The sequence below is a fragment of the Meleagris gallopavo genome, chromosome 14 (genome assembly GCF_000146605.3).
Source record: "Meleagris gallopavo isolate NT-WF06-2002-E0010 breed Aviagen turkey brand Nicholas breeding stock chromosome 14, Turkey_5.1, whole genome shotgun sequence".
NCBI classification, from domain to species: domain Eukaryota; kingdom Metazoa; phylum Chordata; class Aves; order Galliformes; family Phasianidae; genus Meleagris; species Meleagris gallopavo.
In genome coordinates, this window is record NC_015024.2 from 9,322,547 (window position 1) to 9,346,552 (window position 24,006).

The following is a 24,006-nucleotide window of genomic DNA, read 5'->3' on the forward strand; positions in this document are numbered from 1 at the left end:
CGCAAGGAGAAAGTGAGTCGAAGCGCAGCGCCCCCCCGCGGCTCGGAGGACCAACCGCCGACCTGCAGCTGCGGGTCCGAAGCGGAACGCGGGGACTGCGCGTGTAACGGGAGCGAGAACAGGGGCTGCGCTCGGGTCAGAAAGGGCAGGGACGGGGGACGGCCAGCTGTGCTGCTGGCAGAGTCGAGGGACCTCGTGCCAAGAGACGAAGTTGAGGGAAGACGAACAAGACAGACAAGCAGAGGCCACTCGGGTCAGTGGTCAGACACCACAGAGGTGCGTTTTATTGCAAAGAAACAAAAACCACGGCCTCGGCGCTTGCAGGGCCAGACACAAGTGTTTGTACTGCCCAAGTAGTGGCCAGGGCTGGCGGCCAGCCGGGGGTCCAGCAGGAAGGAGGGCTGCGAGAAGGTGGCCGGGCTGGGCTCACAGAAGGGCTGCCAGCAGGGCGAAGTGCTGAGCTGCTCCTCGGCCCCTGCAAAGAACTGGCAACAGAGGAGCCGCAGAGGGCATCAGCCGTGGTGGGATGCTGCTGCGCTGCTTCAAGGTCATGGAGCAATCATCCATGCATTGCTGTGCCTCTATTTCACACTGCATGCTCTGCCAGGTGACAGGTAGAATGCTGGCAGCCTGCATTACAGATAGCGCAGCTCAGCAGTTAGCAGGCAGCTCTCTTTACACCCGCCACACCACAAGGCAGGCTTGCAGGAGTCAAAGACTCAGCACGTGTGGTTCTACACCTTTCTTTACAAACCCCATTCAGGACATCTCAGCAAGATCTGGAAGCAATCTGCAGCTGGGCCATCCCTGCCCCATCTGGCTACTGTCCCACAGAGGTGGAGCCGTTCTGCCCCTGTCTGTGCATCCAGCTGACACCAGCACTGCTTTCATTCATGCCAGCGCCCACTGAGTTCTGACAAACCACATTTGTTTCCAGGCAGAGCCTCCAACTTCTGGCCGTAGTCCTGGAGGAGGAGGAGGGCAGAAGGAGCCATGAGGCTGGGATTGCTGTCCCTATACTGGTGACACAGGAGAACGTCCCATCTCATCACTTTGCAGACAATGACATCCTTGCACAAATCATCCCATCCATGCTCAGTGTCATGGCAGCCCCTGTGAGTAAAGCAGGTGACTGTTCTAGGCAAGTCACAGGAAACAAATATCCATAGGTAAAGAGAAGGGAAGAAAGTCCTTTTTTAATATTTTGTTTCCAACTCTTCAGCAGCCACCAGGTGTCAGTGCGATCAAACGTTTGGCAGATGGGACCACAGCAAAGTCCTGGGAGGTGGAAAACACTTTTCCAGGAATTACTCTGTCTTCTGTCTGCTCTGGAGCCTGGTGCACCTCTCTGAGAAGTCCGGCTTTGACAGTCTTTGTTAAAAAGAAGTTTAACTACATTAAATTGATAGAAAAGTTTCCCATAACAAGTGATAAAGTTTCTCTTCCTTTATAAGTCCTCCCTGTACAGACCTGGACCCAAGCTCTGAACAACAAAGTGAAACGGGCTACAGGTAGCCTTTCTACAGCACTTCCCAGCCTGCATGTACCAGGAAGTGACCCATCTGCAGGGCTTGCAGGAGAGGACAACAGTGCAATTGACTTAACAAGATCGGCCTAGTGCAAAATATGATACAGAGGAAAAAAAAAACAAAGTGGAAAAGGAATAAAAAGATCACCAGGCTACAATGAAATGCTATTAGCCAGTAGATTTCCGGCGATAAACTGAGATCATATAGCCAAGTGCACCCTGCCAGATACATCAGAATATTGTTCTGGCCTTTGTGATAGCCACCCTCAGGCACACTCAAGAAACCCTGGAGCACTCCAGATTCAGAGGAATCCACTACAGGCTCTAGAATACAGTCAGGCTGTAAAAACCCAGGGCAGCAAACCAGGAGGATTTGCTAGTTCTTAATAAGCCTCAGTGTCCTCCTTGCTTTGTTTAGAATTTGAAGACTTAGACCAGATCAGGAGGTGCTGAGTCCAGCAAGAAGCACACTTTATCAGCACCTCATTGTTTGTCTTAATAGCGCAGAGAAAAGGAGGAAGCAAAGCAGCTCCTAGCAATGAAGTGCACCAACAAAGTCTTTTGTGTATGAACTAATCCACATCTGACTGGTGGCTGTACCTTCATAATAGCCACTGGGTTAAAAAAAAAATTAAAAAAAAACATATTTAGTGAAGATTACTGGACTTAGAAACATTTATACAGTGAAACTCCCTAAAGGCCACAGCCATGCCAGGCCCTGTTATGCTAAGTGCTATACAAACTCAAATTTAAACTCCATGCTTTAAATTTACTCACCATATTATATGAACAACTTGCATTTAATCCCGTGAAGCCCAAAATGCCATCAACACAGCCAATGAACTTGTGCAGTTTCACTGCATGAACCCAGCAAATTCAGCAGGAGTCATCAGTGAGGGATGGTCAGCAAAGGGCCACATGTGGCCATCTATGTGCACTGACTGCTCCCCCAGACCAGCCTCCCATTATCAACTGTTAGGGCAGGAGAGGGAACTCCTCTGGGTATCTCTGCAGCTCTGCCAACAAGATACAAAAGGAGCTGGTGGCCACCATCTCTTACACAACACAAGGGAAAAGTACAGAGGCGGAATAAACACTGAAAATTGGAATCTGGATAGGAAACCAAAGGCTATCACTTTTCTTGAATGGACTTATCAAGCTGGTCCTACATCAAGATGATCTGCGATTCAGTTTGTATGCAAAGCGCTATGCAAAATGAAACAGACTCTTTTGTACCTTGACTTTAGAGACTTACATCAGGGATGAACATGCTAAAAATACCTATACATACAGAAATAGATTTACAGACTGCATATCTGGAGTCTTTCTGTAAAAAAGACCTCCTTAAAGACCAAACGTGAAGCTGCATCTTGCAATACGCAAGGAAGCAGATCACCATAATGGACAGGAATAGCTTTGCCACTGACCTAAGCAAGTCCGTCAATCCCTGGTAATAGAAGAAACAAATGTTCTGGGATTCCAGGCTTGAAAGTAGTTCCAACTCTTGATTTAGACAGAGCTCAAAGAACAATTATGCATATTCACGTGCCTTTTATCACACATCTTCAGGGAGTTGGGGCCTCAAAATTGCCTGAGGCATGCCTGAAAAACATTCACTGGGGAGTTCTTAGATCTGCTTCTCATCCAAACAGGCTTTTACACTTGTTTGAATGCAGCAATTTTAAAGAATTACCCTGATTTACACCAATATGATATTAAACACTTCACACTTCAAGGCAGGATCCTGGAAAGGAAACAAAAGGGCCAGAAAATTATCAGTTTGAGTTTTCACTTTTCTCCCTGTTAAAAGCCTCCCATAGCCTTTACGCCTACCTCAAAAAGATTAACTGAAACCAAACTATCCTAGAAAATGGAATAGGAGTAGAAAAGTGCTGCCAATCTAAGACTGCGATGAGGGATACTTTGCTGCTAATTTCACTGCTGTTAGGTGAAAGGCAGGTAAAGGTCCTTTTTGAGCAACTCTCCAAAATAGCAAACTTCCAGCTGAGATGATGCACCGTGGCACCAAATTCTCTGCAATCAGCCAAAGAAGGGTAAGATGCTCAGACTTTGCAAGCTCAGCTTGGAGCTGTGGAAGTGAAAAAGGAATGTGGGCTGTTTAGGGGTGTCAGGTTGAGGAGGAAAAATAAAAGAGATGACACTGAGATGTTCTTCCCAGACATAAATAACTGAATCCTAGACTGCTAGAAAAACCTCTTTTCATGGAGTGGAATGCAAACTCAGCCAAAGATGCCAACAGAGTTGTGACTCCCTCCATCCAGAACAGCATATACGTTTTACAGCACCTGCAGGGATTGAATGCAACCTAGAGACAAAAATCCAGGTGTATCAAGGTCAGGATCTGGCTGACATAATTTCAGCTGGACTCTCAAAGTGTATTAATTCCCCAAAGCTGGATTCTCAGTGCTAGACCTAGCCTCAACTCCTTTTTTTCAAGCCCAGTCACTCTCAGCCACTACCAGAGAGCTACAGTAAGTGCATTTAAAGGTGATGAAAGCATTGGTGCTACTGATAGGAACACACACACAGAGACCTCCCCACCCACCCATCCCCGCTTCCCTCTGTTCAGTGATCCTCCTGGCTCCAAGCCACAGATGCAGGCTCAGGACTTCCATCGGAAAAACTCGCCCAAAAAATTTGACCCATCCCGAGCCTTTAAGTTGTTCCTGATAAGCCACTTGATCCCATGGTCCATCAGTCAAGATAGGAGACAATTATATTTAAGGGGGCTGTTCCCTCTCTTCTTTTTCTAAAGATGTGTGTCTTCCTCAAACACATCCACATCCTCGCTTGCCTGCTTATTGATCAGGACATCCCAGCTGTCGGGGCCATTGATGGTGTTTCCACCATTCACACTTGGCTTCTTCTCCTGCATTTCTGACTGGCTGTCACTAGCCACATCCAATGTGGGGTTGTCATGGCAGCCGTTCTCAACAAAGCGCAGCTCTTCACCATGTGACTGCAAAGGAAGGAGAGGAGCACAGAGACAAGTGAAGATAGGTCTTAGTGCTGCTGAGCACTAAATTTATTCCTGGCCCAAACCCTGCAGCAGAGGCAAACCATCCTGAGCACATCAAGAGGTGTGCAGGTTTACATCTCTCTTATGCCTACGCAGCTTCCCTGCTGCTCCATCAGCGTATCCAGCTACGTCCACAAAGTGGACAGGGAAAACAATCTCCCTCAACTTTCTAAATCCCTTCATCCCAAGGGATTAGAATCCAACCACTTCCCCACCTGTCCAGTGCTCACCATGTTTTTCATCTTCGGCAGGCGTCTCTGCCAGCAGTTGTATATGAGCCCCAAGACAATGATGATGGCACAGATGGAGCCAATGATCACCAGTACCACAAAGAGTTTCCCATAATCACTGCGTGTCTGATTGGGATGTGACTGACAGCTTGTGGTGGTTGAATAGTTCTGGATGCCAATCTGAAAGGAAGCAAGGAAAGAAGCAGCTAAATCCCCTGGCCTGCCATCAGGTAGGATCTGCTCAGTTTTCTGGGTTTAAGTACAGGACCATCACTGCAGGCAGAGGAACTAAAAGTCAGGGTTAGGGAGTCAGGATGTTCACTGTCTTACATGACTAGAAGGCACACAAACAAGTTTAACACCATCTTCCTTGAGAGCTGGTCAATCAGCCAAGTGTCAGTGGGCATAATCCTGCCTTTACTGCTTGCACAAGGATCACACCAATGTGCAACCAGGCTTTCATGGGAAAAAATATCCAAAATTTAGTTCCCTTTTAATTGTCAGCAAAGCCCAACATCTTTTCCTGTGACCTGGCAGGTTCCAGCCTGGTTATATAACAATTCAATACTAAGTATGATGGTTGTAAGAGAATATCCTCCTTCTTCTTTCCAAGCCCAGGCTGGCACAAGGTCAGTGTTTCATTATTGATAGAGTTGGAGAGTCAGAGGCAGGCAGTAGGGCTACTGTAGTAGGATGCATGTTAACATGGGGGTATTGTTGAACACAACTCAAACCTCACACCGACACGAATCCTTTCTGGACAGTTCTAGCTGCTGATACTTCAGTCACACCATTTCTACAGGGTTGACTTTTTAGTACTTTCTCTGGTGTAAGTCAATCAATAATGCACTGAGCACTTAATTTTCTTTATCTAACTGCACCAGTTTGTTAGGACAGGGAGAAACCTGAGAGGAGACTTCCAGCAAGGTGGTGGCCCAATTCTAATGCTAAAGTCAGCAGAATTACTCGAAGAGTGTTTAAAGGCGGAAAAAAAAAAAAAGCAGCAGCAGAGTCAGGCCTTCAGTGTCTAAGTGTCAAACTCAGATCATGGGACTATTTTGCCTTCATCTCTTCACTCTTCCAAGTTGCCTACAATTAGAGGCAAATACATAAGGACGGGAAGCAGCTGGCAGTGGAATCTGGCATCCATCACCTGTGGTTCTCTGCCTGCCTTTGTAGAGGTAGTTATCTAAAAGGAGTGAAATGCAGACCCCGGGATAGCAGAAGGAAGGTGTGTGAATGTGTCCCATCTAGTACAGGCACCTCTCCCACCTCCTTCAGCAAAGGCTGAGCAACTGGCAATAGCCAGCATCAGCAGATCAAGCAGGGCTGATTCTGGGGCTCTGCAGCACTCACATTGCCACGGGCAAGAATGTGGAAGGTATGAGACCAAGTAGCTCAACAAAATGAATGTGTGAAAAGCAACTTCAAAACTAAGCCAGAAGAGCAGGCAGGAAATAAACCACAGTCACTCTCTTAATGGGAACAAACATTTGATGATCTGGCAACTACCAGAGAGGGCAGAAGGGAACTTTGCCAAGTGTCAGATTAATCTGTGTGCCTGCTGTGGGTTCAGCACTTGGTTAGACTGTGATGGCCTCCCAGTTTGCAAGGTGCTTATTTTAATTGTATAGCCAGTCTTAAAGGATGGATGCAGGCAGACAGGCTTTTACCTCAGCTAAGCTCCTCTTAACATCCCCCAGTGCCATGAGAACATCTTTTGTAGGGATGACACCTGTAAAGAAGGAGATAGAGATCAGCGCTGCTCTTTCAGCTCAAGTTAACTGAGTTAGATGTACTCATCACTGTGAAATGCCCAACAGGATGAAAGCAGAGGAACACATGTTTTTGTTCATTGGTATTTTAGGTTGATACTGAAAATTCAAGGACCATAACACCAAGGGTACTCCCAAATGTTCTTCAAAGAGAGAAAAAAATCCAGGCATGAACTGATACTAAAGACACCATGGTACCCATAGGCTCATTTCTACTTTCACTTGTCCAGCAGTACAAAGAGGAACCTAAGAAAAGCACTTTTCAGAGCAGAAAATACTTTGTTTCCAAAAGTTCATAAAAGTCAGAATTCTGTTTTCTTCACATAGGCCACAATGTCAACATTAGAAGCCTCTAGCATGAAACGGAAGCAGTATAGAAAAAGCATTCTCCTTTCAGAAGGAGATTAAGATGTTAAAATGCAACAGCACAACTTACCTCTAGTGTCAGCTCTTTTTTCTTTGCAAACACAAGAGAGGCACCATAAGGACTGGCCAAGTACAGATGAGAGTTAAGCCATAAGTTAAAAAGTGATCTAAGAGCAGGCTGTCACGTCCTGCCATAGCAATGGCCTGCTCACAGAGGACAACACAGAAGCACAGGGAAAAAGCTGACAAATGTTCATGTGAAGGCAATTCAGGGAGGGAGGAAGGCAGGAAGTGAAGCACAGATCAAGCTTGGTGCAAACAATGAGAAACAGGCCACTCCATTCCTTGGATCCTGTTAACGCTGGGAACACTGAGACTGAATCACAAAAAGAGCAAAAATTCCCTTCAACATGGATAAGCATCTCCATTTGGGAGCACCCTAAAAACAACCCCTATCACAGGAAGACTCTTCTCAGCACTTACCCTGTTCCCCTGCCAGTGTCATTAGCAAGTGCTTGTCATTCTCATTGGGTTTGCTCAGAGAGATCATCCAGTGGTCCTGCAGTCCATCCGCATGTCTAGAGAAAGCATCCTCCACCAGAGCCAACAGCTGGGGACCCCTCTCCAGCCGAAATTCCTCCTGCCATGGGAAAGAGACATTGTTGAGCTGTGGTGGGAATGGCAGGTATAGCACTTCAGGGCTCACATGACTGCATGGCAAAAACCCTTGCATCAGGTACACCCAAAAGCCAGCAATGCTACACTTGGGGCATTGCTCATTGCTCCTCTCAGCAACCTCATTGCCCAGAGTGAACCCATGCAAGACTGAACTCAGGCCACTCCTGTCCTGCTTCCTGTGCTCCCATGGCCACCATATACCCCACTCTGCACCAAGCCCAGCACACAGGAATCCTGAAGCAACATCAACACATAAGGCAAGAAGCAGCCAGGCTTTTCCCTGCAGCCAGCGCTGGGTCAGCAGGTGCAGCTCGGCCTGACATGCTCCAGCCATCCCCTGGCAGGCTCCTTCGCTGCTTTCCCACTCCTGCGTTTCTATTCTTATCTCCAGTTGCCATGTCAACCTGAAGGCCACACAGATGATTAATAAAATGGAGAGCTCTTGTTGCCATGGCAATTTGAAGCGCTCAAGGCAGGCACAGGCTTGTGCCGAAAAAGGCCTAATTGGAAAAGACACCGATGACTGAGGCCTGAATCACAAGGGCCTGCCAGTGCCTTGTCTCATCAGGTTATGGGTTTTGGCATCAGCAGTGAGCAGGGAGGCCGGAGCAGCAGTGCAAGGATGCAGCATGGTGCTGTGGAGCTGTGGCTTCTGCTGCCAGCCTGAGGTTCTGTTCTGGGGGATGTGGAGGAAAGGGGAGCAGCATAGCCCTAGAGCGGGGCAATAGAGATGAGAAGTTTCTAATCACAGGAAAAAGAGGGATTGCGGAGAACTGAGGAATTCTCCTTGGTAGAGAAAAGGGAGCTGTGAAAGAGTCTGAAAGCACATGAGCAGAATTAGAGGTCAAAAAAGCCAGGTAAAAGGACTTTACACACAGCCAGGTACCACCACTGGGTCAGATCCTGCAGTCCTCACTTAAAGACAAAATTCTCAGGTATATTGAGTGGGAGATGTGCCCAAAGGGACTGAAGTGATTGCCCTGTCCAGAGCCCATTAAGGAGATGAAGAGGCTGCCAGCTTAACCCAGCAATACAGACATCAACCCTGCAGCAGGTAATGCCCAGCACTATGAAGAACATTCACATTCAAGGTGTGACTCTCTGCAAGGGGCTGGGCTCCCTTCTTGTCCCTTGGCTTTTCACTGGGACTCTGGACTGAACCAGGCACTAAACAAGAAATGTTTTAAGAATCTCCGTGCTAATTTAAGCTACAGCACTTGCAATGGAGATTCTGCCTCACAGTCCCAGAAATCCAAACTATACAGGCTTCAGATACAGAAACCAGAAAACAAAAGGGACAGGCAGAGGGTTGGTGAGCTGCCCAAACTAAGCAAAGGGTAAGAAACAAACTGTGTCAACAATGGTGGAAAGGAGAAGAGCTTGATTCCAGTTTCAGCCATGCAAAGAGGTAATGGGAAAAAGGGAATGAAGCAATGTTCATGTTAAATATGTATGTCGACAAGTGTCCCTTTGAATAACAAGAAGAAAGCACAAATCACTCATTGGGAAATATGTTTTGAAACATTAAATCAAGTAGAAGAACAGTTCAGGCCTGCCTATCCCAGGACACTATCTTCTTTCAGCATGGCAGAACTGAGGATTCAACAGTAAAAGCATAATTTTATCAAGAGACATCAGCACATCAGCTTTTAAGCTCTCACCCTTCCAGTGGTTTAAACAACACAAGACCAAAAGAAGAAAGCTTTGTGTATGCAAAATTAATAAGCATTTAAACTCCACAGAGATGCTAGAAAGAGTAATTGTGGATGCAAAAGAAACAGAGCAGCAGGAATATGGTTTTCAAGGACTGGTCTTCTGAGTTGCAGTTGTGTACTGCTTCAAACTCTCCAAAGGGCAAACTAGTCAGATGGAAAGAGACCAGCTTTTAATCTACCTTTAAAGCAGTCAATGTTTTTAGTGTTGGTTTACACAATGAAGTCAACAGCTTTATTGTGTGAATCATCTGCTTTTGCTGCCCCCTCAAAATTTCACGTAAACACTAAAAAAACCCACCAATTTCACCACTAGTGGAAATAGGTCAGTGGCAGAGTCACTCTGCAGTAACAAAATCAGTCTGCTTTGCTCATGGCTGGAGGTGTAGCAAGCAGGAACGCAGACACACAAGGGCAGAATATGGTTCCCTGATGAAATATTTTGGTCTCAGGCTGTCAGGCTTATAATCATTTCTGAGAATTATGAAAGGCACCTTGACCTCAAGCCTTTCACAGCTGGTTTCAAAGTGCCTGATAAAAGGCCTACCAGAAGTGAATGAGCCAGAGATCCACAAGGGGCTCTGGACTCATGAATTAACTGCAGCTTTATGGGGATGGATGGACAGGCATTGGATTAGCAGAGCATGACTGGTTAACAAACACAGATAACACATAAGATAAGGGGTTGGGAAAAAGAGGCACTTAAGGAAAATTTAGTGACAGCTTCTTGATACTGAACCATTCACATGGCAAACAGGGAGTCCTTTTTCCTCTGAGCCATCAGAGAAATGATACTATCCCCTGGAAGGATAGGAAGTAAAAGAAAAAAGAATAGAGGAAAGGAGGATCGGACCTCAATTCTGCCACACTGCCTGCAAGTAAGAGGTGCAATGTTAAAGGCTCTAATGTATCCTGATAAACCAGGTGAGCATTGGCACAAACTAACAGCCAGTAGTTAGTGAAAAGCCACACTGGAACTGCTATAGTCTAGACTTTGAGAGAAATCCTGTCTCCACCCACTCTTTCTCCACTTGGAGAACAAGAATATTTCTCTCCTCTACAGGGACTTTGAGAATTAATGCTTTTAAAATGTTTTGTAGTGAAAGCACACAGCAAGAGCTGTGCCTGCCTCCATATCTCTAAGCACTATTCCTCCCCTGCCATCAAATCTCTGTGGACATACTCACACAGTCAATGTTATCTGACATATTCAGGATGATGTAGTTTTTCCCCGCAAGGTTGCTCCAGTCTTTGCAGATCACCTGGAAAGACAAGACAAATATAGCTGGGTTTGCATAGCAAATGCAGCTCTCCTGCTGAAAGAACAGGGTACACAAGAGGCTGTGCCATACCCCAGAGAAGTGCTTCTCAAAGTAACTGTACTCTAACTTTTTGCATTAGGAAGGATTCATCTTTTTGTTCGTAACGTGGGATGCCAGGTGTTTTCATGTTAGCAGAAACACGTGAGGCGAGGACAAGGTTGCAGTGCCAGCTTCCCACAGTCCATCTTAACTTTCACCTGTACCTACTCTGGGGAACTCAAGGGAAAACTTTCTAGCCTGCAGCCTTATTCAGTATGTGATCAGCACAGCACCAAACCTAACAAAGAGCCTGTGTAGTCCTTAAACTGGTGAAATAAGTCCATAAACTTTGTAGGCAAGATGGGACCCTGAGCTTTGGAAGCACAGAGGGACTAAATACCTTGGGGCAGAAAGAACAAAAGCTTTCACTGGCACTTTTTTTTTTTGCCAGTTTGATCCTCCTACCTCTCATCTTTTTACCAGCTGTCAGTCTGCTGGAACTGCACCTCACACCTCCTCACCTACGAGCTCCCCTAGAAAAACATCCTCACAGATCTCAGTACCCTGCTCCACCTGCTCTACATCTGTTATCTGCACTAGGCAGCAGCAAAAATAGCACTTCTTTCTGACTCCCTTTCCAGAAATCCTTGGGGCCATTTTTGTCCTGACACTTCCAATAATGAATGCTGAGGAAACAAGGAGCTCTTGCTGCTACGTGTGCCCCAGAGGGTAGGTGTTTTTTAGAAGCAATATTTTGGGCAGCAATTCATAAAGGAAGATGGGAAGAAGAGATGTGAGGGGGAAGGGCTTTCTTCAAGAATCACGGACACCGTTAACAAATGCTGTGAAAAACTCTCCAAAATTTAGTTTTGGCCGAGTTGGGCAAACAGAAAAGCTACTGTCACCAGTCAGACCCAGGGTGCTGGTAAGGTTAAGGAGTTCAACATCCCATCAAATATCTCCACTGCTACCTCTAATCCACTGCCCACCTCCCAGTGCTACCTGTGCTGAATTCCAGGGTACTTCTGTCGGCAGCATGGCCATGCGGGCATCTCCAGCCTGTGGTGACAAGCTCCCCTTTGCTGCCTCTGTTGCTACCTCTGTGTCATTCCAGACAGGATTCGGCACAGGCTCATCAGCCCTGTCCCACGGAGCTGCAGAGGAAGCTGGATGATGTTCACCACCAGAAACAGTGTGCGAGTCTGTGGAGCTGCCTCCAGGAGGGAGTGTCCCCACAGGCATCTCTGCTGTCTGCTCCAGTTCAGTTAGCACTGTGGGCTCCAGCATCTCCCACCCCACTGTTGTCTCCAAGAACTCATCTCTGGCTGAATGTTCTTCCCCGCCAGCCTCCATCGTGGGTTCTGAAAGCTCTGCACTTGTGGTAGTCACAGTCTGTTCTGAATCCGCTCCCTCAACAGCCCACATATCTCCAGTTGTCACCTCAAATTGTTCTTCTGAAACACCAGGGGACTGTGCAGGAGTAGTAGAAAAAACAGAGGACACAGGCAGAAGACCTGGACCCATGCTGCTCCCAAGGTCTAAGCCAGGTGAAACAGAGTCCTCTTCTTGCCCTCCTATGGCAGCCTCGGTCACAACATCTGGTTTGGCAGAGGCTGTGGAAAACAGGAGGGCAGACAAAGACTCTTCTTGGTCCACTGGTTCAGAAGATGTAACCTCTGGCTCTGAGGTCTGGAGGCTCTCCAATCCTCCTCTTGAGTGGTCTATAGGGAGCAGCCCCTCCTCTTCCTCCAGTGTGCTGGAGAAAGGCGTGTGCAAGTCAGGCTCTACAAATTCTGCTGGTGTCTGGACAGTGGCTGCTTCCCAGTTCTCTTTTGTCTGTGTCCCATTCCCTTTCAGCAGGGCCTTCTGAGAGGCAGCAGAAAAGCTGTAGTCTAAAAAAGAGATCCAAGAGACTTCGTGTCAAAATCTAAGCACTTGCGAACTCTGAACAAGAGAGCTGTCCCCAATGCATGCATCTAGCCACAGATAGGTTCTAACAGCAGAGATCTTTAAGACACTGAAAAGAACAAACCCACCTGGTAAGCGCAGTGCAAACTCTGGTATTTACCCAGCTTCTTGTCCCATCCCAATGAACCCACTTTCCCTAGGGAAAATTCACATATTTACTTCTGTCACTCTTTTCTGCCCTAAAGGTGTTTTCATAGACTTGTAACTAACAGCTTCGACACCTGGTATCTCTAAGGTGAGGTTATGAGTGTTAGGAATCAGGCCGGGACCCAGGGATTCATTCCGCATGGGATTCAGAAACATGATAGATTGTAATAGCAGACACAAGCTAAACAGGAAATACTAGGGAAGAGAACAACAGCACAGCAAACCAAGTCCTTTTCCTCGGTATGCCCAGGTTATAGCACCAAAACCTGAATTAACCTAGGCATCTTTGAAATGTAAAATTCCAGTTTATACAGCGCTTTGGAGGCAGGAATGGTGGGGGAAAAGCCATCCCACAAACATCTGCTTAATGATATTCCCATCTCATTAAGGTGCAGTTTTGCTGCAAGGAAACAGAAGTCAGAAACAAGAGATGAACTTCAGCTCCAAGTTGTTCTGTGGCTCTGACATGAATGAATGCCTGTGATATCGCTAGACAAACATGGAGAAATGCTTGAGGAGGAGACATCTCACAAATGTGAGGTCAGAGCAGGCAGTGGAAACCCAAAAAAGGAGTAGCTGTAGAATAAGGAGACTATCCTTATTCTAAGGATCAGACATACTAAGCTGGAGTCTTTATTTTTCTTGAGGAAACTGTCTGTTATCTGAGTAGCTCCATTTCAGCAGCTTGCTTCCCAATTAACTCCCTTTCTCTCCAGGATGAGCCCAGCACATATTCTGGGAAAGGAAAGGAAGGGAGTATCTCCACAACCAGAAACAAGCACCCTGCCCACTCTTTGGTTATTGCTAGTAAATGACAATCTGAAATCCCCAAGGGCTGCATCTCTTCTCCTGCCTGCCAAAGTAGATGCTTCACTGAGTGCTGAAGGCAGCTGTTGTCTGGATGCCTTACAGAGAAGATCTGCATGAGCCATCTCTGTACACTCCTGACTCCAAGCCATCGAGCACTGCTGCTGGAGCAGGTGCTGAACTCTCAGGCAGGGAGGTCCACATCAGTAAACACTTCCATTGCCTTGGATGTGCTCTGGCAACAAGGGCTGCCCATGCTGCTTCTGCAATCCAGACTCTGCTGCTTCCCATCCTTCCTGATGGGAGAACCGTGCTGCTCCCTCCAGCCCTAGGCAAGACGCACAAAGATGCTCCTGTTCAGCTGAGATGTGGCTTTCCTAATCTATGCCCCTCTCCCTTCTGTTGCCTGGTCTTCCCAAAGGTCTTTACCAATAGCTGTGTGTCTCAGTGCCTGCAGAAACACAGTTGCTGGTTAATGGCAGATGTGGCCACAGACCACAGGATTGAGGACATTAGGTCAGGACCCTCTGCAGACAGATGGTGAAGGTTTAGTGCATCCCCCAGCGCTCTGCTGCTGCAGAGATACTCCAGATCTGTACCAAAAACATGAACCTCAGCAGCAGCCCTGCCCATCTTGACATGCTGTGAGTGAAAAGTGAGGGAAATGCTGGTCTCACCCTCTAAAAGAAAGCTGTCAGATGAGGCATTATTTTAAAGGATAAGTGACCATTCTGCTACCTCCCTTACCTAAAGACATTCTCAGCTATTCTTAATTCTTCCCTTCCCTCCCCTGCCTCTCCTTGCAGTAGGAGGAGGTGGGCACAGAAGAAAAACAAATGGGGCAATAGCAGCAGGAGGTTTGCCCCAGAGGAGTGCTGAATGCTCCCAACCTATCAGCTCTCCTTTGAAGTCAGGGATTTAACCTTTCTTTAAGGTGCTCTGTCACCAATTAGCTGGCTCCTGAGAGGGGAAGCCTGCATAGTACAGCCACACTGCCTTTTCACAAACAAGATCTAAGAAAGCCTGAGGGACTGCTGCCTCTGCCTTCTCTCCTGGGTGAAGGAAACTCAAGAGAACCGATCCCACTCTCACCCAGCAGGCTCCTGTCTTCCAAGGCAGCTGAAAGCTGAAACTTGAGCTGCTTCTCAGAGGCAACAAAACAGTGATGTAGGAGCAGACAAATTCCTTGCTAACTAATTTCACATTCCCACTTGCCACCAGTCTTTCCACCACCCTGAATCCTAAACCAGAAGCTAAACCTGTCTGTTTCAGTAAGACTCCCACAGTTCACAATCTTAGTTCCTTTCATATTTTGCTCAGACTGTTATTCAGCTGCTCACCTTGTAGATAGGGCAAGAGGCAAAACACAGAGATCTTCATGGAGAACACTGAATCTTGAAGTTTTCTGGTCAGAGTTGTACTGCTGTGTGCTCCTTAAAACAAGCTGCTCTCCATATAACTTAGTTCCCAAGGGAGTTCAATCACTGTCCAAGCATAGAGGTTCAGGGATGGTTATTGAACTTTTCCTTCCAGACTTTTCAGATGACACTTGGTTCCTGTCTAGAATCATCTTCCATTGCCTCACTACCAAAGGAGGGTATCCATCTACCTCTCAAGATCAGGTCTTTTTGAAGTGCAGAGCTAAGTGCTTCCTGAATGGAAATGTCTCCTCAGCACTTTTCTTTATTCCCCTTCCCTTAAACCCTACACAGATACCAAAGAGCATCTACTATTTTCAGCAGTTTTCTAGACCGTGCAACCCCCTGGCCCTCCTGGTTGTCCTCTCTCTTCAGCAGACCCTCTACAACTGGCTCCCATGCCCTGGCCACATGGAAGTGCACCCATGGATCTTTCCATCTACCTATGTCAGTGCTGCTCAGTCCCACATCAACCAGGTTTGCTGGAGGCCCACGAGAATTAGAAGTCATGGAAGAGAGAGGCCAACAGCCTCAGATGGTGTATGTTCCTGCTGCAGAAGTAGGGCTTTCTGTTAAAGGAATTATGGAACTGGCTGCATTGCCAGATCTGTCAAGCTAGCTTATCAGCTCAAACTGCAGTAAGGAAGCAGAAGGCTGCCAATCAGAAGAGTGTCTGGGAAGGGAGTAAATAACAACTGCATGCATCATTATCTCTGCTCCTGCCATGGTCTGTATCCCACTGAGTTCAGCAGTAGGCTGAAGAATGAGAGGAACTTGTGACCACATGAAGAGATGCTATATGGCACATAGCCATACAAGCCACGAACAAAAGCAGCTAAGTCGCAAGAGAGCCAACCTGCTCCCAGAAGAAGAGAGCTCAGAATTGCCCATGAGACTGTTTCAGCATCTGCAGCCATACAGCCCTGCAGGGACGGACCAGATGAGCTGTGCCTGCCTGTTACACTCCACATCATGTTCTCTTCCAGAGCTTCTCAGTCACACAGCCCCTTGGGAGTCCGGTTCACCAATATGAAATTCCACACCTTCACCTCACCTCCCTGCCTTAGTTATGCCCCCTTAAAGCTTTCCTCCAGTGGCTTTATTGCATCGCAGCATCCAGCTGTCTTCATCCCCAGCAAACCACAAATATTTTTGCCTTCCAAGCTCTCTTGAAAAGATCCTCAGGCACAATTTTCCATAGAAATCACCTTGCCATTCTGCCACTCCAAGTCCTGCACTCTGATATTTCCCAGGCAGACCTGAGCCTGGGTCGCACAGTTTCATCTCCTTTGCCTGTGGAGATGATTTGCCCTGGAAGAAGCAAACATGAGCTCCAAACCTCTGTGAGAGCTCCCATTTAGGCTGTGTCCTGCTTCCTCCGAAATCAATACCGAAACTTCCCTGACACCAGATGGGCCAGGACTTGGAACGCTGCCAGAGCACGATTCCCCAGCCAGACATTTAATTCATTACACTTCTGTTTCTCCTTCATTCAGAAGAACTGGTCTGTTATTGCCCTCTAAGGTTTCCAACCTGTATTTGCCACTATTAGCAACTGAGATAGCTCAGAAAAAGGGTGAGCCTCATCATTTTTAGTACACATAACCTGACCATAAGGTCTTTATTGGATTAAATTGGAAGATCACGTTAACCAGTGATTGAATTACTGATAACTAGAAGGCAATGAAATAAAGACAAGAACATTCCTGGGCTCCCATCACAACAACACAGCTCAAAGTGCAAGACACATTTTAGCTGGTGCTTAAAATGCAGACAGTTCTGAGGTGGTATCTTCTTGCTGGTTTACAGTACAGAATAGCAAGGCTTACTGTGAAAAGGTATACAACATCTAATTAAAATTGCAGGGGGGTGTCAAGGAAGCAAAATGCAATTACTGGTGCTGGAACTGAGCCAGTTGGGGCTAATACCTTTATCCTCCAGAACAGGTATGTGAAGTTACGGTCTGCCACTCCAAGATGCATCCAAAGACATCATAGTTAAAAGAATCCAAAGGCAGCAAACTGGCTACATCTCACTATGCTTGGAAGTTGCCTCTGGTGGATACTGGGCACTTCAAAGCACTGTAGCTGTTCCCAAACAGCCCCATGCGTTTTTCCTGCTGGATGCATGATCTGCAGAAAGGCTAGAAGAAATCAGCTTCATCCACACATGGAATCAGTCAAAAATAGCTGCACCAGAATAGTGCTATGCACAGAGAAACCCCGTTTGTAGCACACTGGTCTTCGCAAGCAATGGCTTGGTCAAGATCACTTGTCCCAAGACAGATCACCTAACACGTTAGTGCACATTAAACCAGGGCATAAACAAGAGGCATCTTGGGAGCTGAGCTCAGGGACAGGGCTGCTCAGTACTAAGCTTCTTATGTAGACAGTCTTTACCAGGTGCTTCATTTCATTGAGGCTTGGTAGAAGATGGTATTAAGTACTGCAGCTTTGCTGTCAGTCTGGATGAAGAGGCAGCAGATTTCAGTAAGGCTGGGTGAGACTGAGATCTCTCTGAAAAGAGGCAAATAATTCATCAAGGAAAGAAGTGAATCTCACTATCAGAAAAGAGCTGGAAATGGAAGAGATTTTATCCCAGTAGTTGGTTGGAAAACTTATTTTTCTTTAGTTACAGTGCCTCTAACTTCCTTGTCCTTCTACCGCTCATCCTAGCTCTCATGGAAATCTCTTCCACTAATTACTACGAATAATTAAAAGATTACTTTTCTTCTTCCTCCAAAGCGCCACATGCCACCCTAGTAACTCACCAACCCATAAGACTAGATTTGATAGCTCCCAGCAGTCATGCCATGAACTTCACAGGAACAATCTTGGAGCCAGAAGTGCAGAATCCATAAGGAAGCCCAGCAATCTCATGCCAGCCCAGCAATGTGCTAGACGCTGTGATGATGCACTCCAGATCTGAGAGGCTCAGCTTCTGGGCAAGAGAGGAGAAGAACTAAGTGCTTTCATTCACCAGTCTCTCCCAAGTCTCGGATCAATTTTCAAGAGCCCACACTTCCCACTAATTAATAATTAGGCTGCCTCAACCTAAAGACTTCACTGAACTGAGAACACAAGCCAGGTGCATACCAGGAAGGGTCATACCAGGATGGATGGACAGCACACAACTCCTTCTTCAGGAATCAGGGATTGGCATGTACCTGCAATCCTGATGACTCCCATCTTCTACCTCTAAAGCTAGAAGAGATGTTTCATCTTTTATCCACAAAATCCAGCAAAATAGAAGGAAACACATGGGTATGGTAGCCTTCAGACAAAACAAGATGGAAAAAGTGGAAAGAAGACGAGCAAAGCCAGATGCAAGTCCCTGCAGGTCTGCCATATCTTTAAGGTTGAACTGTGGCTCAGACCAACTCGATACTAAAGGTGAAACAAAGCATCTAACCCCAAATGTCAACATGTGCAGCTTTTGAGTTTCCCAGAAGCCAGAGGGCAGAAGCAGCACGTTCACAGCTCCTCTGACCTGCCTTTTGTCTGAAGTACAAGTCATCCACCACTTCTTTCTGTAGAATATGGCATCCATTTTCCCAACAGACCTAACTATTTCTTCCAGATGCAGCTCCACCTGGTAGTAGCTGTATGTGAACAACAAAGCCAACATATACTGATAGGTTAGCATGCATTGCAAGCGTGCACTCCTGTGTATCCTCTGACAGAAGGACATAAATCTGAGGGTCTTTCCACAGGCTGACACTCACTGATGTCAATACAGATTTACTGTTCTGTAGCATAAATCAGCAAAGGCACATTATTAAGGGAATCAAGAGCCCTGAGCTGAGCTGTGCTCTGCCAGAGGGAGTTTGTTCTCACTTTCTAATGGACTAACAGGTGGCCCTACATGCCACATGTTTTCCAGAAATATTTTTAAAGGATGTTCAAGTGCACTTAGGAAAAAAAAAAACCAAAAAAAACACACACAGCAGCTGCAGAATGTTATTGTTTCTTTATGTCTCTCAGCCTCAGAGTCACAAAAAGGCAGAGCAGTTTCCCCACACAGACTTCAGAAGAACAGACAAAAAGGAGAGATGACTAATACAGTTTTGAATTCTCTGGAGATCTGGCCTATGTGCAAGAGGACCACCAATTCCAACCCCAGTGTCTTTACACCAAACAGGGAATGAAGCCAGCACTACACATCTCCTTTCATAGCAGTGGATTTTCCCTCTCTAGTAGTGTAACATCCTGTTTTCTGCCTCAATTGATACAGGGTCTCAAATCTGTGCCTGGGGCAGATCTAACAGCTATGCCAGGCTATACTCCACTGTCATTCAGAGAGAAATCCTATGTAAGGAGAACTTACACTTTTTTTTTTTTTAAATAGCAGCTGTTTGAAACTGTTTAATGGATTTATAGCTTGAAAATAACCTAACAGATGTCATTACACAGTTCCACAAGGTATCACATGGCATCTGTCACACATGCAGAACATAAGATCCATTGGTTGCATGTCTGTCTCATGTACAGGCTTTGCACGACAGAGAAGGCTGCCCAATTTAGAGATGCTATTACAATATCCTTTATTGTAAAATGACACACAGCAGGTTTCTAATTAAATTTTAAGTAGAAACGTGCTCCCAGCTCCTGAATAATTCAAACTGTTCTATTAACCAAGGTTCTGAAATACCACTGAGACATGAGCTCTGGACACAGCAACGGCCAGGGAAAAAACAGTGCTTGGAAGCACTGCAGTGCTGGGCAGCAGTTAGGGCAGGGTACGTGTAAAGGACAGCTGAAAGAGCACATCTGTTCAGTAGGAAAGCACTGCGGGCAAGAACGGAAAGAGAGGTGAATGCGTTCTGCATACAAATGGGGCGAGGCACGTGCAAGAGGCAAGGCTGGATTTGGTACCCAGTGCATCTTGCTCTCAATGCACAAGCACATGCTGTTCTCCAAGTCACGTCCAGAGCTGTGAGTACATGCAGGTGCCTCCTGGCACACAAATAAAAGCGCTGCTGAGCACGCTGCCAGCTCGTGAGAGAAATTAAGCCGGAGCATGTCCCAAGGATGCACTGGTGGGAACGCGCAACATCCACTGTGAGCATCACCGCAGAGGAAGCATCTGCACAGCCTCCTCATGGCCAAGACTGCAAGTACCCAGGAGCTGCATGAACAGCAGGACAGCAGGAACACGGCTAGTTGAGTTTAAGAGCAACACCAGTGAGGAAAGGGCTTCAGAGACATAAGCTCAGAAGGCCCTTGCCCTCCACAGCGTGCCTGGGGCCCCAGCAGGCAGCCTGAGCTATGGTGCTGCTAATTACTGCAGCAGTTCTCACCCCTCTGTGAGCACAGGTCTTTTTAAGGTCAGAAACGGGTATGAAGATAAGACTAACACAAGACTTGTGCCTTCTAAATCCAGACCTGTGTCAGACCTGCTGAGAGGGACACAGCGATACCGGATAAGTGAGGAGGGATAGGGCTGCAGACCCGGCCCCTGGTAACATTTAATACATGCCTCACATAACACTTAAGAGCAGGAGCACGCAAAATAATCCCCTAAGCTACTGAAAACCCTGCAGAGACGCCTCCTCCTTCCTCCCATCATTCGCTCTGTGAGTGTCTCAAAGCCAACAACAAATCTGGGAGGAGACCACTGAGGGGATCAGTAGTGAAAAATACCCAAAGAGGACAGCAAGCTGAAATGCTAACACAGTTCATTTGCTCAACAGGGAGCAGGGAGGACAGCATAAGCTATGGGGCAGCTGCTGTCTTCAGTCAGGTCAAATCCCTACTGAAGTCACAGAGAGAGGAATCCAGGATTTGGCCTGGGGGATCCAACCAGGACCCAAATCCTAAGATGGTCTTGATCTCTGAGCCCGGGTCATGAGACCTTCAGATCACAATTAATTGACAGCAACAGAAAAAAGACAGAGAGAGAGAGAGAGAGAGAGAGAGAGAGAGAGAGAGAGAGAAGGGTTAGAGGCAAATGAAAAAGTAGGTGGAAGCAATACTTTTCCCAGCTCAGGGAATCTCACAGCAGCGCAGGAAAAAAAGGCTCAGCTGGAACGTGGTTTCTAAAGCCTGTGCTTGCTCAGGGTTCACTGGGGACACATCAGGCACTGAGGTGAGAAAATAGAGCTGACGTTTAATCTCACCGCCTCTTACAGAGAGTTATATCAAAGCAGAACAGATCCTTGCATCCCTTTGCCTCCCCAGAGCCCTGGCAGAGAGAAAGAATGGGGTAAGAATAGCCTACCTGTTGCTGGTCCCAAGTCCAAGCTGGATTCATTGAGCTCTCCCCCATCTTCCCAGAAGTACTGTGGAGGCTGTAAGATCTTGGACTCCTCGTTCTCCTCGCTGGCAAAACCTGATCCCGGGGCAGCATGCAGAGAGCCAGGGACGAGATCAGGCTCTGCAGTCTCAGGGCTCGTTTGCTCATGGGAATTCATTGCCTCCAGATGGGACATAACAGCAAATTCCAGCAGGGAAGTTGAAGTGAGGCCATCAGTGGTCGGTTCCTCCGAGGAGGCAAGGCAGAGGCACAAAGTTCCTGCACAGTGACGATAAACCCATATCAGTGAGAGGGAACTGACAACCAGCAAGCTGCTCTTCTCTATACAACCTGCTCCAGCTAAACCAACCCGCCTTTGGGGTAACTTGCCCCTCAGATGGGCTGCACTCTAAGCTGGGGAGGAAAATCAGGCTACGTGGGGAAACATTCAAAAGCATACAGAGGAGCATTCACATCCAGGAAGAGCCAGTGCCAAGCAGCCACCCAGCCTTGGGCACTGCAGTGGGGCAGTGATGGGGCAGCCTTCTGGGGGGTTTTTGCCTCCTTGAAAGGATGGGCTGCCTTGTTAGTCATCCAGCCTGCAGAGGAGGTGGAACGTCTTATACTGAAGGCATAAAATTCTAGCTTTGCAAGTCAATGAGTTTCCTATTCAACTGTCACCCAGCCAAGATTTCATCCTAGTGCTCCCAGTCTGCAGCTATATTATATGCAGGAGGATTGATTTAAACCAAAATTATTTAAATCATCAATATTAATCATGTTTTAAATCAACGGCCTGGAAATCTATTTTTAAGCCATTGATTTGAGCTTAATTTTGCATTCACATTTTTTGTTTTCCTAAGGATAAGCTGACTATCACAGGTAAGAATTAAGGCAAACTAACAGCAAAAAACTACCGACTGTTAAGCAGGAAGGCAGGTGACGTTTAACACTTTTGTTTCAACAATTATATACTTGGTATTTTCATTTTACATATTAGAAAGTTTGACTGACACTTCTTGATTCCTAGATGAGCATTTAACTGTGATTTGTGTCAAGGTACATTCACATGTATATCAAACTTCAATCAAAATGCAAGAAAACAGCATCTGGAATGTGGCTTTATTCAACTGATAAATACCACCATAAGTATGGAGACAGAAGGAAAAACTACATTTCCCAAATCATGCTTTGCATTTAAAGCAGTTTTGTTAAGCAAGGGAAGTAACTAATTTGGGTGAACTGAGCCAATAGCTTCCCAGCCCTCTGTTCTTCAGCACATTAAAACTAGAGGATCTCATCCTTTCACAGCTGATTTTTATTCATAGATTAAAAGAAGAAAAAAAAGACAAGCTTTCCTGCTTCCTCAGCTTATGCTCAGTTTCTCAGTTCTAAATGAACTAGTCACTGAACTGAACTAATTGAATAAGCTGAAATGAAGACTAATTTGGTATCTTTCTTTGATAGCTGATTTTCCAGACAAAAGAAGTGCAGCAGATCTAATCCATCTGGGCTTCAGTAAAATATCTGCTACGATGGCCCACGCAGAATTACAAGAGAAGCAAAGAAAGACAGCAATTCGTTCAGAAATTGTAAGGCAACTGTAAGGCATTGGCTATAGGAAAACTGACAGAGGCTTGTGCTGGAAAGAGGCTAGCAGAGGAAATCCTCAAGGTCTGTCCTTGGATCTGGTGCTGTTTAACATTTTAAGTGACCTTGGCACAAAAATTGGGAATAAAATCATAAAATTGCCAAGGAAACAAAGCTAGGAGATATCCTCACTACACAGAAAGACTGTAGTAGAGCCAGGTGACCCCAAGGACAGAAATAACAGAACTGTTACGAAAAAAGGAACACTGCAAAGTGGTAAGTTACCAGCCTGAGCACTAGCACCAGCTATTCTCCGACATAAGATGTTTCTAACGGATGGTTTCCTAAGAGAACAAATACCTGTATCAGAAAAAGCTCTGAGATATCACCAGAACGACACATGAAAATGCTTGCAGTCCTGAAGCATTTGAAACAGAGATTTTATAAAGCACTGCTGAGACATCACCTGAATGCTGCATGCAGATTTGGATACACGTGGCCTGAAATGAGTTAGGCAGAGCTGAATCTGCCTTCAGGCAAGGACACTGACTGGGCAACTTCCTAAGGTTCCTTCCTACCACTGTGTTCTATGACTCCACATCCACGAAGGACAAATTCAAATTAATGCAAGTACCAAGAAAAGTTAAGATGTGACAGAAGATGGGCTGGCCCTTGTGCTTTCACTGAAAACACTGGCTTCTTAGAGCAAAAAAATACTTTGAGATTGTTGCTCGCTTGCCAGGTTGGTTACCAATCCTGTCCTGGGAATGCTGGAAGCCCAGAAACGCCTCATGCTTGCTCTGACCTTCTCCATCTATTTCTGCAATTCTCTGAACTGAACAAAAAACAATATTGGTTACTCCTCCCCATATTCACTTGAGTCTGGCTTCTGCACCTCTCTTTCTCATTTGTTTGTTTTATTGATCCAAGGCAAGATCAGCTGAGGCCAGCACAGCAACAAAAAGCAAACAGCAGAGGAGGCTGAGCATCACAGGAGCAGGAGGCTGCCGCAGCACCACGAGGCCAACCAAAGCTCCCTGGACATCCCTGCAGGCAGGCTGACTCCCAGAGAACACCACACACAGTGATGGCTGTGGCTGGAAATGAGAGCTTGCAGGCCTCGTGTGTGGGAGCAGTGGTCTGGAGAGCCCCAACCAGGCCAGCCCTGTGCTGCTTCAATGGGGCCCAGCAGGCTCTGAAGCACTGGTGCCA

General features: G+C 46.5%; 1 protein-coding gene across 1 annotated transcript in view; it reads right to left on the minus strand.

The window, feature by feature from the left end:
- Positions 1-254: 254 nt before the first annotated feature.
- The window catches only part of PODXL2 (podocalyxin like 2), a 31,705-nt gene continuing 7,953 nt past the window's right edge, over positions 255-24,006 (minus strand). Inside the window, exons 3-9 of the mRNA XM_031555509.1 lie at positions 21,190-21,483; positions 11,633-12,522; positions 10,517-10,591; positions 7,423-7,579; positions 6,472-6,533; positions 4,799-4,978; positions 255-4,508 (exon numbers count right to left, since the gene is read on the minus strand). Coding sequence (XP_031411369.1) covers positions 4,299-4,508; positions 4,799-4,978; positions 6,472-6,533; positions 7,423-7,579; positions 10,517-10,591; positions 11,633-12,522; positions 21,190-21,483 — 1,868 coding nt within the window. The 3' untranslated portion in view covers positions 255-4,298. The remainder of the gene's footprint in view (positions 4,509-4,798; positions 4,979-6,471; positions 6,534-7,422; positions 7,580-10,516; positions 10,592-11,632; positions 12,523-21,189; positions 21,484-24,006) is intronic.